The sequence below is a fragment of the Emydura macquarii genome, unplaced genomic scaffold (assembly GCF_026122565.2).
Source record: "Emydura macquarii macquarii isolate MOO-44397 ecotype Brisbane River unplaced genomic scaffold, CSIRO-AGI_Emac_v2 contig_1451, whole genome shotgun sequence".
NCBI classification, from domain to species: Eukaryota; Metazoa; Chordata; order Testudines; family Chelidae; genus Emydura; species Emydura macquarii.
This window is the reverse complement of record NW_027131588.1, coordinates 8019850-8039897: the sequence shown is the minus strand read 5'-3', so window position 1 is coordinate 8039897 and position 20048 is coordinate 8019850. Positions and strand designations below refer to the sequence as shown.

Genomic DNA, 20048 nt, shown 5'->3' with positions numbered 1-20048 from the left:
GAGACAAGCTTTTGAGCCACAGGGGGCTCTTCTTCAGGTCTGGGAAAGTCTCCATGGCCGTCAGTCTTTCCCCAGCCCTAACTTCATGCTGTGAAGGGAGAGGGTAAGAGAAGGAGAAAAAATAGGACGGGCTGCTAGGAAGGAAAATCGGCTTCTGTACTGCAGAGATGTGCATGACACACTCAGCTTCGGTGGGTTCGTTCCTGTGACTTTGTGTCACAACCTTCAGCTGGTGCATCCCGCCCGGCACGTGTTCACCTGCTTGCAGATAAAGACCAATGTGGGGAGGGGGAGCCTCCCGCGCGCCTTGACTTACTGCGTCCTCTGGGTGAGAGTGCGGGAGGCTGAGCTGCTGGCGCGGAGCGGATAGGCAGAGGGGAGGAAGGGAGGGAGTGGCAGAGGCAGAGCAGAGCAGAGCGGGGTGGAGAAGCGGCCCGGCAGTGGATGCTGTGCAGCTGGCACAGGTCAGGCTCCCCCGGCGCTCAGCCTCTCACATGGCCGGGTAAGAGGCGGCTCGGGCTGACTGCAGCATCCAACCCCAGCTAGTCCCGTGTTTGCCCGTCACTTCCAGGCGGGCGGGAGGAGGGTAAGGGACCGGTCCCGGCTTGGGAACGGCAGCGGCGCGGGCTTCACTCCTGCGAACCACCTTCTGCCCCAGCCCGGCGAGGGAGAGCGCTGCCGCCCGGTAGGTGCCGGGCCCCGGAGCGGGGCTGCGGCGGCAGCTGGGGTGCGGGGAGGGCTGCGGGGCGATCCCCTCCCGTTGGTCCCGGGAGGGGGGGGGCAGACGGGGGGTTGTGGGGGTGTAAGATAAATAGTTTTGTATCTAACCCCCCCCCATTTCTTTGAAATGTTTTTCTGTGTGGGAGACACACGCTTTCCTAATGTGCCATGCCCAGAAATGGGGCGGCCCCCCTCCCTATTTAACCCCCCCCCCCAATTTGGTTACCCTTCTGAATGAAGCAAACCCACCCCAATGGGGGGAGCATCTCCCCTCCACAGCCGGATGTTGGCCTACCCGAAGAGGGGCTACCCGCTTTGCCCCCCCCCCCCATGGGACAAGGTATTTCCCAACGCAGCCCCCGCCCTGGGGCTCTCTGCATGCCATGCCATAGGAGAGCGGTGGTGCACAGCCCTGAAGCTGCAGCTCGAGCAGGGGGAGAAATCAGGAAACAGTGCACACACACATCCCCATCCCCAAAATACCTCGCCCTTTATATGGAGGGGTATTGTTTTGAGATGGGGGGGGGGGCGGGGAGCTGGTTTGGTTTTGGAGAAAGGAAAAGTTTTGCAAAGTTGGAGCTGAGTTAGAGGCACCTATTTGTGTGTCTGAGACATCTTTGCAGATATGAGCCGGGGAAAGAGCATATATTAAAAAAAAGAGCATATATTAAAAAAGAAAGTCCATATTTGTAGATATGTGTTATGTGTAAACGTGTGTTATCCTATGGACTCAAATCTCTTGAGTCTGTCTGTCTGTCCATCCATCTATCTAATAATCAGTATTTCATAGAATTAGCAACATTAGAGAGATACAGGGCATATTTTGTCACTCAATCCACACATCTAGAATTATATTTCTGATTTCCCCGTCCAGCCCTTCATAAACATCGCAAGAGAAGGATATTTTGATCATGGGTCGTGTAAATTGCAAGCACAACCACTAATAATATGTTTCTTTATCTTAACTGTTTAATGTTATTTATGGCAAACTGGGGAGGTAATCTATGATGGAAAATAAAATATCTCCCCTATGTGCTGTAGACAAAAATTTATATCCCTGGCATCATCTGGAAATGGGAACTATTTATTTAATAAAGTCAGGAAAAAAATGGATCACACTGTGCAACTGCTGTGTGCACAAACATGAATACTATTTGAAATTCTGTATTTAACAAGACTGTAATCACTGGTTTTAAAAAGTATTTTTTAATTTATTTTTAACATTTCATATAATCTGCAATAATCAGACATGTTAATACCTTAATGTCCTGAATAAGTGGCATGGTATAAAGTCTTTCTGCATGCATGTTCTGTATGCATTATTATTCGTAGTAGCGGTAGTAATTATTTTATTGCTTGCAGCCTAAAAGCTCTAATGATTGTATACATCATTGTCTATTTTAAAATATACATTTGCAAAAAGTTTAAATGCATTAATTTAAACAGCCATTATTTATAGCAGCAGTTCTGTGTTATACAAAGCACAATAATGGAGCAATACGCAAATTCTTTCTTATGTGAGTAGTTCTTACTCACGCACATAGTCCCACACACTTCAATGGCAATACTTATGGTAGTCAAGGCTATTTGCTTAGGGTTTGCAGGATTGGGCCCTTAAGTTTTTAGAAGATATATGTCACATGTGCTTATACTTTTCAAAAAATAAAGAAAAAATAATGATAAATGATATTTTTGTTGTAGATGGTCCAAACACTTTATCGTGTCTTAGGGCCCAATCCAAAGCAAACTGAAGTCAATGGGAGTCTTTGCCTTGAATCAGGGGACTTTAAATCCATTTCTTAATCGGACATAAAGAAGACATAGATGTGTTTGATCTTCATTTTGATCCTGTTGTCACCAATGTTATTCCTACTAAAATTAAATGATTGATGCTGTTTGTATACACAATGTTTAAATTAAAACTGCTTGAGCTGCAGACAGGTCTGAATAGGACCATACTTTTAATATATAAATACTCCCACAACATTTGGGAAGGAATGAAGAAAAGGAATACTTTTAGTAGTATCCATTAACATTCATTTTTATGCACACTTTGGGGACAATTTTTAGCCTCTGCTGGATTATTTGTCATCTGCTGAGAAGTGACTTAGTTCTGAATGGCATGAAACGGTCTGATTACTGATGGATTTTTATCTACTGGATTTTCCTCCTGTGCAGAATTTATTTTTATATCAAAACAAACATTTTGTTGCTGTGTCTGCTAGAAAGCTTAGTTTTGATTGGATGCAACATGACACTACATTACACTTTTTGCTTGCAGTGTTGTAGCTATGTTGGTCCCAGGCTAAGAGAGAGACAAAGTGGATAAGGTAATATCTTATACTGGACCAACTTCTGTGGGCGGAAAGTATAAGCTTTTGAGCTTCACACAGCTCTTCTTCAGGTCTGGAAAAGGTACCCTGAGTGCCACAGCTAAATAAAAGGTGGGACAGATTGATAAGCTTAAGGTGTTAACACATGTTGCAGGAGACCACTTAAAAGGAAGTGGGTAATTAAAACTTCTATAATTATAGGAAAAATGTGTAATATTCTGTATTAAACTTTGTTTAATCATTTACAGTAAAACATCTTTTAAACAGTTATGTTTCTAATCATTTGTTATAAAAATATTAATAAAAATTGTTTTTCTTTTTAAGCATGAATGATGAACATACTCCATCTGAAGCATAAAAGGACCTGATTCTGGAAAAGCACGTGAAAGCACCTTTAGCATTAAAATCAGGAAGAAGTATGAAAGAACAGTCTGTCTGATTCTGAATTTTTGGGCCACAACATCTCACAGAGAACACAAAATGACTCTTTCTAAAAACATTGCTGCAAGTATTCTTGAAGAATGGTGTTTGGAGGAACCACTGTTTGGGGGTAGGAGGCATCAGAATGTCAGGAAAAAACTGAGACTGATACGAATAATAGGGCTTTTCATGAGTATAATGGCCATTAGCACTTTCTCTCTTTCAATTAGTGCCTTTTTCAAGATGGAACCACATAGCATAGAGATGACCAGCAGTCTGGGTAGTCAAAAGTCAATGCATGGGCATCAACGAACTTTGTTGGATTTCAAGGAACAGAATCAAAATGGCACTCCAGATTCACCTATTTCTATGAAATACGAAACTGAACACAATAATGCAACAGAAGAACACGCCAAGGGAGAGTACCCAGAAGACCTTTTTTCTCTTGCAGAAAGAAGAAGGGGGGCAGTAATCCTTCATATTTTAGGAATGATTTACATGTTCATAGCCTTAGCCATAGTCTGTGATGAATTCTTTGTTCCTTCATTGACTGTTATCACTGAAAAGCTAGCCATATCAGATGATGTGGCTGGGGCAACATTCATGGCTGCTGGTGGTTCAGCTCCAGAACTCTTCACATCTTTAATAGGAGTCTTTATATCTCACAGTAATGTTGGCATTGGAACAATAGTAGGATCTGCGGTATTCAATATCCTGTTTGTTATTGGAATGTGTGCTTTGTTTTCTAGAGAGATCTTGAACCTTACCTGGTGGCCGCTCTTTAGGGATGTGTCCTTTTATATCATGGACTTGATCTTGCTAATAATCTTTTTTTTGGATAATTTAATTATGTGGTGGGAGAGCTTAACACTACTGACAGCTTATTTTTGTTATGTGACTTTCATGAAATTCAATGTTCAAGTAGAAGAATGCGTGAAAAAACTTTTTAACAGGAACAAAGTTGAGAAGGTAACAACGGCAGATTCTGAACAAAAGGTTGGTTATTTTTAAATACGTATATAAATCTGTAATGCTGCTGTCTTTAGGGCCCTTGATGTGTTAAATATATGTGACATGGAGGTTTCTGGGTTTACCAAACATTTTTGTGATTACCAGTATAGTCCAATATACCAATCAACTGGAAAAAAGGCATAAAATAGCTTTTTGGAGCTTATTCACTCCCAGTAGCTTTTTACTTCATAGTACTCTAAGCCACAGGGGTAGCCATTAAAAAGTCAGCATTTGCCAGCATTTACCGTATTATGGTGTTTGAGATAATAGAGCTTTTCCCCTATACTCTTAAATTAGACCATAACTTTGATATCTCTTGGCAAATGCTGCCTTTTTAATGTCTACCACAGCATTTTCTTCACCAGGAACAAGTAAGCAATTTGGAATAATATACAAAATATATCTTCTGTAAATTTATCTGTAGAAGCAACAGAGAGGATCATGTTATTTTTCCAGTGATTTGGATTTACACTATTTCATCACTTTTAATAAATGAAAAGTTAAAACACATAAAAGTTATCTTTGCAACATCTCAGTGATTATAATGGTATAGCACTGGGCCCTTAATTTAAACAAAATATATCTTTATTACCCAGTATCTGTCAACTGAACATATTACAGCTATATAAGCCTCATACTTTGGCCTTGTGATGAAAGATGGGAATGTTTTGAAATGGTATTCAATGGATCTAGTTATCATCAACTTGGTGAAGATAACTATAAAGAGAGAGTTTCTTAAAACAGGAGGTATTTAAAATAATTACAAAGCTGAATTCATAAATACATACAGCATGTGAGCAATATGGAGTTTTGTCTGAGGACTTTAGAATACTTGTGCAAACTTTGCATGTTGGCATCTAGGTGGGGTTTAGTTGAGTGCCTAGTTGTATATGAATATGAGAGGTTGGCATGAGGGTATTATTTCTATATAGATGATACAATCAGATTTTTCATTAGTTAAAATTATGTTGTTCAGTAAAGAATGATAGAATTAGCCACCATCTTGTGTATTTCTGCAGCAGCCACAAAATGGTGGTACAGTAGAGAAATGATTATCTCTCTCTCAATCTCTCTGTGTCTTTTTATATATGTGTGTGTGTGTGTGTGTGTGTGTTATATACACACGATAGATATACATGTAGGCTCCAAAGCTGCTGCTGATAACATACAGTCAGACTGGTACACCTGTGCAGAACCTCAACTAAGTCAATGAGGCTGCACATTATACTGCAGACCAACCAGGTGCTATTAGTTGTGGGACTGGAGACATAGAAAATGATAGAAAAATTTCCATCAAAACAACATTTAAATGAAAATAGGAAAAAAAGTGAAATATGATCCTTTTCTGACCAGCTTTAGCATATATATGCATACTGTTTATATATATAGAGAGAGACTCCTGTTGGTCTTTTTTTCCATCCATTTTCCCCAAACAAAACTGTCAATTTTTTCTCTCTCAACATCTGTTTGAAAATGAAAAAGGAAGGAAAATAGCAAACAGCTATTTACCTTAACAAATAAAGGGTCTTTCAAAAGTTGTATAAATGTGTCTGCTTCTTAAGAAAGTATTCTCTGATAATGAATTGTAAAAACATTTTCTACTAAACATGTTTCTATAGGAAGCAGCTGCAGTATATGGAGTACTTATAATTCATCAGTTCATGATTAGGTTATCTATTAATCTTCTTATGCAAGACATAGGAAGGTATAGCCCATCATACAACATGAATATACTATTTGAAGTTTTTCTCTCATCCACATAAAAATGGAATCTGTCAATTTGGATTATCCAGGTCTGTCTATTTCAGACTGTAAATTAACATAGTGTGCTGTACGCTCATCGTGATAAGCATTTTATTTATTCCTTACTGAACAGAAGAATAAAATATTTGAAGACCAAATGAAATGTTCTGAATGTATATTAAAGAACAGTGAATAGACTTGACTAATTAGACAACAACCATTTTGCAAAGTTCATTATTTGAATAATTAATTCATTTTTGAAGAGCTGACTCCATACCTATTTCAGTTTGTGCATTCCTCCAGTGATTCACTCATGTGCATGTAGAGCTGAAGTAAAATGGAGATTAAAGAATCATAAAATTGTCAACTTTTTTCTAGAGAAATTAGCTTTGAACCGTATTTGTGAAAAGATTAGGAAAATGGACTCTGAGAGAATAGTTATGTAGAAATTTTTGTATGAGTAAGGCTGTAAAAGATAGGATTTTGGAAATTTTGGTTAAGACTTTGAAATAATAATAATCTATCTTTAGTATTCATATGAAAAAATTATCAGGATTAACTCATTTGGTAATAACAGGGATGTCATATAGTAAGAGCTTCAGTAAAACTCCTGTTGTAATTTTGCGTTCATTTATTTCCCATTAATCTAAAGTGTTAGATAATTACTTTATATTGCCTTTTAAATAACAAAGCTGGAAAATGCAGCAGTCTCTCCTACAGAAATTTTAAGGGGATTCACTTTGTACAGTCATTTCCTATATCAAAGAAGAGAATAAAAATATTTTTGTAATCTGTATCCAGTATTCAGTGACTAATCTCAGTGGCACATGGACGCTTACTCCCCAACCAGTGGAGATTAGAAGAGCTGCAGAGGTGATATTCTTTATCTCTGAAGGCAGAACTGCCTTACTTCCATATTACCTGTTGTTGGCCATAGATCCCTTCCACCCTTAGGAAAAGTGCCATGGTATCTAAGGCAAAATAATACTGTATGTTATAAAATTAGCAGATTTATATTGAAAAGCAACAAATGAAATTTTTCCTAATGCAAAATTGGCTTTTGTTTGATTTTTTTCTATGGGGCATGGAATAGTGAGACAGCTGTTTGGGATCATTAGATAGTGAGTGAGGGTGTTTTCAGGGACTCTTGCTGCAAAGGTTGTTTCATCCTTTTGGATTTTGCAAGACTCAATAGATAATTTTCCTGTTCCTCTTTGTTGCTTCTTCTAAATGTGCAGTACCAGTTTTACCATGGGTAAGCTGAAAGGTGGTCAGCCAAGATAACTGTTATCTATGGTATTTATCTTTAAGACTTTGTGTTGTAATCTGACAGCAGGTCAACTGAGTTCTGAGAGGTCTAAATAAAGAATCAGAAAGCTGGAGAGCTGAAGGGTTAAATGGCTTAGCAACAAATCTCAACCTCAAAGAGTGAAAAATCTAGATGGTCATGGTGATAGATGAAAAGCATTTGAAAAGGTTAAAAGTCCTGTTGAAGTAGATGGCAATACTTTGATTATCAGTCCCCTTCAGTTAAAGTCTGCAAGGAACTTGCTATGCTTTAAGAGGGAAATTCAGCCAATTATGGAAGCCCTCATAATTAAGACTAAAGCAGGGCTGAAGTAGTGTATACAGCACAGGGTGAATTACATCTTATAAAAGAACTATCTTCTGAGGCTTCTGGTGTATTTTTAGTCTTAAATCATTTTGTTTTTCCATTTAGCTACTTGCATAGGGATGCTGTAAAACACTCTCTGTGTTTAAATATAAATCAATAATATCTCCTATCAAATTAAAAATAGGTCTTATTTACGTATGATACTGTCTGTCTCCCTGCCTTCAGTCTTTCTCAAGGATATTTCTAATGCTTGTTCACCATGTTCTGATTAGGTGCCTCTTGAGTTTCACATAGATCTGAGAAGTATAGTTGGTACCAGTAGATTGTGAGCACTGAAGGGCAAACAGAGAACCATTTTGTGTGGTGTGGTCTTCTCTTGTTGTGTGAATTATCTGTGTAAATGCCTGTGTATCTAGAAAGGAACATCTGAATATTAAGGAGTTTAAACTGAATGTGGGTCCACTGTAATCCTATGTTTTCCTGCTAGTCTTCTTTAAATTTAAATATCCTTGATCCACTTAAAATTACAAATTAAGAAAATCTGGCAGAAGTTGATATGGACAGAGAGGCATGCTAGCAAACGGATGAGAATGGTACAGATTGCAGGCTCCTTGGAGATGGAGCCTATGTGGTCCTTAATGTTTTCTGCAGCACCAACCATACCAACAGTGCTTAGTGAAAAACTGTGATAATCCTCCTCCTCAGTTCCGTTCTGCCTTTAGGGAAACACAACATGCAGATCAGCATGGTGGTCATCGTCTGCTGGTGAGCTCTGCAGCGGTGTACAAACAGGAGGGGGAAGGAAGGAGGACAGATAAAAGGGGGAGGTCAGAGAAGACACAGAACAAAAGTGGACAGACAGATGGGGAGGTGCAGGGGGATGATTACAATATGAACATAAGGGACAAACCTGGTAGGGTAGTAGCAGCACATCACAGTTCAGAACCAGACTTGGTCTTTGATTTCCAGGCCAACAAGGGACTGGGAGTGCTGTGAATGAATGACACTCAGCCTGGTATGGAAGCCTTAAGTTTTTTATTAGTGACCTATACAGGAGTAGCATGGAAGAGCTTTTAGAAAGAACCACATTTAGTAGCCCATGCCATCACTGGTTGGATGGAGGGAATAAAAGGAAAGAGGTAAGGATTGAAATAAGGGATGGGGAGAGTGAAACAAAAACCAGCATGGGGGTAAAAATGAAGAGGTACAGATAAACATACAATGGTACAAAATCTAAGGAGAGAGAGAAGTAGACAGAAAAAGGATAAAAAGGGAGGAAAAAGAAAATGAGAGAAAGGCATAAGTTTGAGGGTAGTGGGAACAAGGATTATAGCAGGGGATTTAGCATATAGCATTTATTGATTGTCTCAGCATAAAAGCAAAGGATTGGGATGCTAATGCAAGGGAATGAAAACTGAATTTACCATCCTGTTCCTATAAGTGGATCCTGCTTTAGCTGATGTGCAATAGCTGGGTAGTCTGCCCTGCCACTGAAAATGCTGAAACTTTTCTGTAGATAGAAGGCTTCAATCTGTTCTTGAGTTGGCAGCTTCCACCTAGCTAAGTACAATTACATTATTACATTACAGCCTTCCCGCACCAATGTTGGTGCATAGGGCAAAAAGTAGTCTCTTCCATTCTTCTATCTCATTTGCTGCTGCTTCTATCTGCTCTACGTTGTTGAAATCACTGTTCTGCTCTCTCTGCTAAAGGTTCTTCTTAAGGTTTCTTATGGGCACCCTTGTTTCATCACACAAGTTAGCTTCCACTTGACAGCTTCATGTGGGAGTCTGTGTGTTGGCATCTGGAGTAGACGCTTCAAATATGTCCAGCCTTTCCATCTGATTCTACTGGAAATTAGTTGCTTGTTGGTGATCTCTCAGATTTCTTCATTGGTGATGAAATCTTTCCAACAAATGCTCAAATCTTTCATGGGCACTTGCTTTTCAAGGTGTCTAGTTTTCTAGTTTTAGTAGATCTCCAGCTCTTGCAGTTGTATGTTAGCACTGAGCTTATATTTGAATTGAAAATTCTCAGTTTTGTTCTGGTGTGGTATATCTTTCATTTCCATGTGTTGCTGGGTTTAGTAAATGCGGTGGATGGATTCCTTTCCTATCTTACTTCCATCTTGAGGTTTTTATTGGCCAATATGGTGCTGTCCAAGTAGGTGAATGGTTCTACTTTCTTGATATTTTTGCCTTCTAATGCAGTGTTAGTGGTTGATGTCTGGGTTTCAAGGATGTTTTGGTTTTGCATAACTAATTTTGAGCTCTGCTTGGCCCACAGTTTTTGTCAGGTTATCTGTCTTTGTTTGTAACTTTTTTGAATTGTCGCTCAATAACACAATATTATCAGCAAAGTCTAGGTCTTATGGACATTTGTCATCTCCCCATACTATACCAGTGTCTCTGTTACTATTGCACTTCTTCATTATCCAGTCAGTGGAGATGCCAAACAAAAGTGGCAACAAAATGCAGCCCAGTTTCACACCAGTGTCCATGTTGAACCAATTTGTTGACTGGTTATTCACCCTTACAGAGCCCGTTGCCTTTCTGTACTTTGCCTTGATAATGCTGGTGACATTACTGGGATTCTGTAGGACTGAAGAATATTCCACAATGTTCGTCTATGCAGGCTATCAAATGCCTTTTGAAAATCAATTAAATTGATGATGAGGGGAACTTGCCATTCTATATGTTGTTTTATGATCGTTCTTAATGTGAATATCTGATCTGCAGAGGATCTCTTTGGCCTGAATCCAGCCTGTTCTTCTCTAAGCTTCACATCCACTGCCACTTTCATCCTGTGTAGTATTACACTATATAATGCTTTCTCTCTATAACAGAGAGTAGTGTAACTCCTTTCCAGTTGTTTCAGTCAGTACAATCACCACTTTTTTGGTATTCTGGCAATGATTCGGTGTTTCCACTGATCCAGAGGGGTCTCTTTTCCCCAAACTTAATTGAACAGCTATGTCAGTTTCATTTGGGTGATGATATCTGGTGCTTTTAGCATTTCTGTTGTGATTTGATCATCTCCTGCTGTTTTGTTATTTATCAGCTTCTTGCCTGCAGCCTGTACTTGTGAAATCTATATTGGACCATTGTTAATGTCAAGTTGATCAGGTTCACACATTTCATCGAAATCTGGTGCTTGGAGTGGACCTGGGTCTGTTGAGGACTTCTTTGAAATGCTCTGCCCATCTCTTCTATCTCAGTTGCAAGTGTGCAACTGTGATATCCATGCTGTGATATCCAACTTGCAGCTTGAATCATGTTGTCTCTGAGCACGGCCCATTTTTCTTCAGATACACTTTGCATCTCACCTTCTTCTGCCTCTGGCAGTGCCTCAAATCTGTTTTCTTTAGTTCAAATGGAATTTCTTGCAGTGCTCCTTTGTTTTCAGTTTTAAGTCCAGTTAAAACACCATAAATAAAGCACATCATTTTAGGTAATGGACCATTCTGCAGAAGGCTATGTTTCAGGTTTTCTGTACAAGATTTTTGTGACAAGCACATTCATTCGTGCTGAAAGACTCAAATCTCATCACCTGGTAAATATCCAAAAACAGCTCCCTTTGGCAACTAAAAACAGTATGTGGGTGGCACAGGAATGTTGTGAAATGACATCTGCTTCAGCGAGAATAACATTCTTGACAAATAGGCTTAAAGTTATGTACTAACTAGTTTTAAATAAGCTTCTGCAAATTAAGAGAAATTATCTTGAAGAAATAAATTATTTTGACCAGTGGGACATGGTTTGAAATGATCTTCTTGCTGACTTGTTGTTTTGAAAAGTCTCAATAGGTTATATTCAGTGTCACATTTGCTACTTTAAGAGGTGCAGTATTCTGTACAGATTTAGAAGACGTGGCACATTACAGTACATTGCACTGTAAATGGCATGCAATTAACAAGTGAAACTTTCAGATACCTTTAGGCAATTCCTTATTTTCAGGTAATTATAATAATTTTTTTTTTACCCTATTCAATATTACCAGGTTGGATCCAATATGTAATAGCTTAAGGTAAAATTTTACTCACCATGCACAGACAGAGTAATTGTGGCATCTACTGAAGCCTTGCATTTGCAGTAGCTGTTGTGGCCTGCTAAGCTCACTTTGCTCAGGAATTTTCACCGATGAATCCACATAGTTTGCAGACTTTCTAGCCATGAACCTATCCAGCCCTAGCTTGCTCCCATCCCCCCTCTCGTGTGGCAATGGAGAGAGAGTTTGTGAAACACTATTTTGTGGTTCATAGGGAGTTTGGAATCTCCCTCCTCAGCCTTTCCACAACTGGCCAGCTCGCCTCTCTTCCCTCACACACATACACTCACAATTTCCGCTGCGTTTGGGACCTTGCATTCCTACAGAATGAGGAGACTGGATTTTCCTCATAGTTTGCAAATCATTAAAATTAGTGGGCAAAATTCTGGCTTGATTAAGTCATTGTGTTTACACATTATTTGTTTTTATTTGTCATAAAAAAAATTGGAGAAACTTTTATGTAAATCACTGCAATAACTGAGAGAGCAATATATGGTGCTACTAAAGTTGCACTGCAGACTTTGAAGTGGTGCTATACCTTAAAATTCTCACTGATGTACAGGATTCTTGCTAGCTGTTTCTAGGCAGCTGTTGGAACCGTCATATAGATATTATTCTCAGTTTTTCTTAGCATCTACCATTAATCGATCCTCAAAGAAACAATGATTATAGTGATTTTCACCTTCAGATTATCTTGTTTTTGCATGTATTCCCCTGAGTTAGCAAGAAAATGTGGCATCATGAAAATATGAGACAAATTAAATGCTCTTACATCAGGGCCACCTACCAAGTTTGATCATATAACTAGCGTTAATTACAAAGGGGAATGAAAGACAGAAGATTTAACAGCTTTGATCACAATAAATCCATCATCTTATTAAAACAATTAAAAACAAGTCAGATAATATTTCTTAATGTCTATATAGTAATGGCAATATAACTTAAAGTGTACACAGTGTGTTGTTAAGAGTTGATATTTGGACAATTGAAAACAGCACACATTCCTTTGTGGCTCCATATTACAAAATGCTTAATTTTGCCCCTGTATTATATCATTTTTGTGCATTCGCAAATAGCTTATTATAGTTATTGTCAGTTATGGTACTATAGCATCCAGAAGCCATAGTCTGGCCCGTTATACCAGGCTCTGTACAAAGTGGGAGCACTAATATCTTTTTTTGGTCCATCTTCTGTTGGTGAGAGAGAGAAACTTACACAGAGCTTTCTTCAGGTTCTGTACAAACACATGTGAAATCACAGTCCCTGCCCTAAAGAGCTTACAACAGAAGAAGACAAATGGCATATGAAGGGTTTAGGGAGTGAGATGTGATCCAATATGTACAATTTTAATATACTTATTTATTTTTCTTATTATAAATAGATCAATTGCCAACAGTTTTCAACTGCCCCACAACCTAGCATTTATTGTGTTGCTGATTTTTTTTCTTGTGGCAGAGGTAGATCTTCAGGAGAGATTTGAAGGAATTGTTATGAATTTATTTGTTATACAGAAGTAGGCTGATGTCATCCAATACTTAATTTAATAAAAGGTAATCTTCTCTTCTACAACAGGAACTAAAACTAGCAAGTGGAACTGGCGCTCTATTTTAATTTGCATAGCTGTGCCTGGAAATAACTCAACAGATGTTTTTTGAAAATGCTCCTAGACTTTAATCCTTTGTGCTAAATTTTATCGAAGAGTAATTTATTATGCATAGGTCAGTGTCAGTCAATCACAGTCAGACTGAAATACCCTTAATTACAGCAGCACTAATTGGTGTTGCTAGAAAAGTAGCTCCATTTGATAGGAAAAATATTGTATGACACTGTGAATGAATTTTACATGCACCTGATGTAGAACCAAACACAATCAAACAGAATAACTCCTCATTGACCTCTGAAGACATAGGATCTGATGAGACACTAGATGAGGAGGGCACTGAGTTACTACAGAGAATTCTTTCCCAGGTGTCTGGCTGGTGGGTCTTACCCACATGTTCATGGTTTATCTCATTGTCATATTTGAGGTCAGGAAGGAATTTTCCCCTGGGCCAGACTGGCAGAGGCCCTGGAGGTTTTTTGCTTTCCCCTGCAGCATGGGGCATGAGTCACTTGAAGGTTTAAATTAGTGTAAATGGTGGATTATCTGTAACTTGAAGACTTTAAATCATGATTTGAGGACTTGAGTAACTCAGCCAGAGGTTAGGGGTTTATTACAGGAGTGGGTGTGTGAGATTCTGTGGCCTGCCGTGTGCAGGAGGTCTGACTAGATGATCATGATGGTCCCTTATGACCTGAAAGTCTATGAGTCCAGACTCTATAATATCTATTACTATGGGGAAATGACCAATTCTTTTGCTGCCAATTAGAACTGGGCAGAGAAACGTAATTCTGTTTTGTGGATGGATTTTGATATTTCAAAATTTGGTTTCGTTTCAATTAGGAACAGAACTAAAAAATTTCAAAATTCTCTACGAAAGGGAATGGTCTCCATCCCCAGGCAGTCCACACAGCGAGGCTGTCCTGGAACTGTGGGACCTGGACAGTTCACATGTCTGGCTGCCCCAGAACCACAGACCCTGGAAGCCTGGAGTCACCTGCAGCACACCAGGCGGGTTGCTGAAGAGCCAGGCAGGCAAACTGGCAGGAAAGTGTGAAACATTTTGATTGTGCCAAATCATAGAATTCCAAGGAAGCAATGTTTCGTCTGAATTTTCCAGCCAGCTCTATAGCCAATGTAAAACTGTCCCTGTTTGAGCATGAGTGAAGTTCTATGTTGGGCCAGCCCTGCACCATTTGAAATCACTGGCAAAACACCTATTGATTTAAACTGGAACAGGAGCTGGTCCTATGTCTTCAAAGGTCAAGGAGTTATTCTTTTTGATTGTGTTTGGTACTACAGCAGGTGCAAAGTTCAGAGCTCACATTGCTTCCAAAGCAGCTTAGAAAAAAATCCACTACTGTTCTTGAATCAGCTGTAATTGAAAGTTTACTTTGGCAATTTTACAGTCCCACTGTATGCAAAGAGAGCCAGTTTTATCAATGCAATTCAGAGAATTATTTCTTCAGTGAAGATATTTTGCATTGATCTATTACGAATCTACTCTTCTCCACTTAGTCACAAATATATTAATTTAAGTGGATAGCCATAAATATTTATCACCTTGAATGACCTTTTTTAAGGTGAGGTGTGGGAACAGGATTAAAAGACATATGCTCGATGGTATTAACAGCTCTAAAAGGCGCCAACATTAAAGAAAAAATAGAACAGTGTAAAATTGTTTTATGTTGTAGGAGAAATAACTACATCAGGAAATATTACTGCAAGCTTCACTGGCAATTTAATAATAAATTATGCTAAGGAATTAATCCTGCTTTATCACCTCTTAACTGCTTACTACTGTGAGACGAGCCTAAAGTAAATGGTATTACCAGTGACATTTATTGCATAACCATTTAGTGTCAACATTTCACCCTTTTATGTTGCTGTAGAACAGCTCTAGCCAATGTAATGTAGAACACTCTTTAAGGAAGTGGAGGGTTTGCTGACAGACCCTGTATTTGGGCTTCAAGGTATATCTACTTACACATGCATTTGCTTCAAGAAATGTCTGGGAGGAATCTGAGTTTCCCTCTGTTGGCAGAGATTGGGGTTGTGATTCTGAACTTTGTTTGGGGTTCAGTCAAATGATAACTTTGTTGTTTAATTAATTTGCTGTGTAGGTGCTTAAAGATCAAATAAATCAAAATCCTTTTGATTTCCTGTCAGATTCAGTTCTGCCACAGTTATCAGTTAGTTAACACTTATGACAAATTTACATTTTTAGGTTAAAAAAAGTTGTTTTTTGTTATCTTGGAACTCTGGAATTGCAATAGTATTGCAAAAGTAGGGTGTGGGATAGTCAGAAACAATTCACATTATCCAGGTATACATTACAAGATAAACCTCTCGAATAGTTTGAAAGCATCATGTTGTGTATGCAGTAGCTAACTGATATATCTGCATGATGATATGACTGTTACCCTGGTCTCCCTATCCCCCTTAATGTTTATTATCCCACGTGTTTTGTATTGTTTCAATTTAGAGTGTATACTCTTTGAGGTAGGGGGCATATGTTCATATATGTTTGTACAGTGCCTGGCAAATTGAGACCTTGATCTTAGTTGGGGTGTTGGATACCACAGCAATACAAATAGTAATTAATCATGAAAATAATAATCTGAAAAGTATGGATTAATTAAACAAATGATTTTCTTCCCCATATGTTGGATACCAGAAAGAAATGGTCTCTGTGGGAATTAAATCCTCCAACTCAAGATGTAAATCCAAAGCAAGTTCGTTTGGGGAATGAAGTATAATGAAGCCAGCCTGACTGGAATTTAGTGATACACTGCCTGTGCCTACTCTCACTGAAGTCAATGGCAAAATTCCTGTGGCAAAATAATGGGAGCGTGATCAGACACATGGTGGGAATGAGGGCACTTAGCACAATGCAAAATCAATTTTCAAAGATAAAAATAATGCCCAGTACGCCTTAGGATCAGGCCCAATGCCATATGATAAATTATATTTATCATACAACTTTCACATCATCTTCACTCTGCTTATTAATTTGTATCCCATGGGACTTAAAAAAACATGATTCTAATGACTTTTGTCACATGATTCCATAATTTATCACATAAATATCACCTGCTTATCTGGTGTGTATGTGTGCCTAATATGGGGGATATGTGAGGGGCATGTGTGCATATATGTGTCCACGTGATAAATTGAGAACCATGTGAGAATTGTATTTATCATTCACCTTTCACCACCTCACCTGCACTGTGCACACTAATCCAAGTTCCTGGGAATTATTCTAATATTTCAAATTCCAGAACATCTCAAACTCTGTTTTTAAAATCAGCCTTCCAGTGAACATAAGAACAGCCACACTGGATCAGATCAGTGGTCCATCTAGCCCAGTATACTGTCTTTGACAGTGGCCTGTACCAGATGCTTCAGAGGGAATGAACAGAACAGGGCAATTCCAAGTGATCCATCCTCTGTCATCGAGTCCCAGCTTCTGGCAATACAATGTGAAATATTTCCTCCTTTTCTCCCCAAATTTGGAATCCATCCAACCTACAAATAAACATCTCCGAGTCCCAAGATATGCAATGCTATGGATAAGGGGCTGGACCCCTTGTCCACTCAACCCCCCTTATTGGGCCACTGGGTCTGTGACACATAGCTGCGTGTTCTGATTACATCCAATAGTATGCAGCAATACATATACACACCTGACACTTACATGAACTCCCTAGTTACAACAATGCCTTGAATGTTTCACATGAATTGAAATCCCACTGCTGAAACCAGTGCAGCTAATCAGTGACCATTTAGAACTCCATGATTGTTACTACCCTGTACATTTTGGCCACCATGAACTTCATAGTGAGGAGAGAACTCAAATCCTCCAGTTCTAAAAGCACTGGTTCCTACCATTTGAGCTGAAGATAAATCTGCTGCGGCAGTTGATTGTATCTGTTTATCTTTATTATATACTTATTAGTGCTGATTAGAATTTTTCAGATAAAAAGCATTTTTTGGTGAAAAGCTCCTTTTTTTCTAAAATGAAATTTTTTATGTAAAATTGACTTTTTTGAAATTGCAGGATGCTAAATTTCTTCATTTTTGAATTTCACCTTTTTCTGTTCCATAAATATAACAATGTAATTTAGATTTTTTTTTGTTGTTTGAAATTATTTAGTGACTATTTGTGTGACAAATTCTTTGTCTGTAGTTTGTTTGCAAGCAATTCATTGAGAATATTCAGTAAATGAAATATTAATTTTGAGGAGTTTTGATTAGACACATCAGTCACAACATACATTTATTTCTAGTCATTGCCTGGAAGAGCATAATTCTTAGAATCAGGTTCTCACAAATATGATTACCAATTCAAAATTCATTTTCTGCAAGTATTCTCCAAAAATTGTGTAAAATGTGTTGATTTGGCAATATGTCTGCCAATATACTCTTCTGCCAGAAAATTCCTGGACAGTGAACAAAAAGGGGTGCAAACACAGCTAAAATTAATTCAATAAAAATGTTGAAGGTAGATATTTGAAACATTTTTTGCAGTATTTGCCCAGGTTAGTTTGTTAACTACCAGAATGGCTTTGTCTGGACTGGCAGGATGAAAGGATAGTTGCTCCTTTAAGAATTCCAGGCGGTGGCTGGGAAGAGAGGCATCACCTGAGCTGGTTGGCATGATGGTGGAGCTTATGTAAGTCAATGGCCCCTATGCATCTGTAGGAGGCTACATAAACCCTGTTCTCCAACCCGATTGCTCCCCTACACACACACACACAACTTTTTTTGGGACAGGGAAGAAATTTTTCCCTCACTACCATATTGGCCAGGAGAGATGGGTTTTTTCACCTTTCCCAGAGCAGCTTGGGGACCCAGTGGGGTAGGTGAGCAGGTACTGTTCAAGTTGTTGCAGTTTACCAGGTGGCATGTGTCAGTGCAGGTACTTGTTCCATAAGGGTCAAGTTCCCTGACAAACCAGAACTGGACCTGGATTTAGGGAAAGGCATCCCCTGAAGAAGCTTGAGAAGCTAGGTTAGGGCTCCCATTGCCTAGTACAGCAAGCCCCAGATAGATTACCTCAGACAGAAGAAATCCATTTCGTTTAATTAAATCTTATGGTTATGCCAGTCTGCAGTTGCACATTCTTTAGGGGTGGGTTTTGTTTGGCAAAAACTATGCAACCTTTTCTCCTAAACAGAACACCACAATTAAAAAATGTTGATGCATAAAAACAAGGTAGAGTTTCTAGTCTTAAAATAATATATGACAGCAGTTAGACACGTATGCAGAGTAGCAAGCAAGAACCAAATTGCAAACTCATGCTTTAGTTTAGGATTTAAGAGTCTAGATGTGGTTATCTCTTTCATTTAATCTTCTTAGAAACCAGTGGCTTTCAAGCCTGATAGAAAAATTTACAATGAGCTGTAGGAAGCTTTATTTCTGCTTGCCTGATTGGATTAATGTCTGAAAGTAAATCAATGGGCAGCATATTGACTGCAAAATAATCTTGACACAAGCTACCAGACATGGCATTTCGAAGAAGGTGAGAGACATGGCAATGGTGCGGCATGGTGGGGACTAGCAAAGAAATGCCAACAAGAATAGAAGACTCTCATTTGAGGGAGAGGCTGTTTTTCAAGTGCTACTAATCTAGATAGACAAGGTGGGTGAGGTAATGTCTTTTATTGGACCAACTTTTGTTGGTCAGAGAGACAAGCTTTCGAGCTTATACAGAGTGCTCAGTTTTTGCCCAAGACACCAGTATATAGGGGAAGGACCTGGAAACATTTAATAAATCTCCAAAATTGTCCTGTGCAAGAATATTTTTTTTATCATTAACAGTATTTGTTTTCTGCAAATTATGTCATTCAGGGTAATGCATGATATCCAAATACAACAGAGACCATAATTCTTCTCTGCTAAAGAAAAATGTTTAAATTATTGTTAACTGCAAAATAGGCTTCATCCTGCACTTGTTGAAGCAAGTCAGACTTTTGTCACTGATTTCTGTGGAAGCAGAATTGGGCCCAAAGTCAGGACATTCAGAGTTATGATCTTATGTTTCCCCCCACCGCCATTATCTCATAATTCCCAAATGGCTGGACTGATTTTCTTCAGACTTAAACAAACAAACCAACAAAAACACACATGCATCAAGGTACCACTCTGGGCTGAGAGCAAGAACAAAGGTCTTCATCCTAAGGTACTGAGCGCTTTCTGTTCCCATTGACATAAGTTGGAAAGAAAACCCTCAGCACCCACACAGGATCAGGCCCAATCATTTCTATCCAAAATGTAATTTTTGGAGAAAAGTTATGACTCTCACAGAGCAACTACTGTATTGCTAGTGGGGTACTATATTAATCTAGTCTCTGAGTGACAGAATATCAAGACACAGTACTCTTATCTTTTATTTTACTTTCCTGTGCCTATTTTGACAGAATGGATGGTGTTATTTGAAAACACAGAATTGGGGCAGACCAGTAAATGATATTTTCGTTGGAGGAAATGTTTTCAGAAATAAAGTATTACTAAGGGGACAGAGTTAGGACATTAATGAGTAGGACAGTAACATAAC

General features: G+C 38.8%; 1 protein-coding gene across 1 annotated transcript in view; it reads left to right on the top strand.

The window, feature by feature from the left end:
• Nucleotides 1–380: 380 nt before the first annotated feature.
• Nucleotides 381–20048, top strand: part of SLC24A2 (solute carrier family 24 member 2) — a 156840-nt gene continuing 137172 nt past the window's right edge. The window contains exons 1-2 of the mRNA XM_067553145.1: nucleotides 381–502; nucleotides 3378–4469. Coding sequence (XP_067409246.1) covers nucleotides 3534–4469 — 936 coding nt within the window. The 5' untranslated portion in view covers nucleotides 381–502; nucleotides 3378–3533. The remainder of the gene's footprint in view (nucleotides 503–3377; nucleotides 4470–20048) is intronic.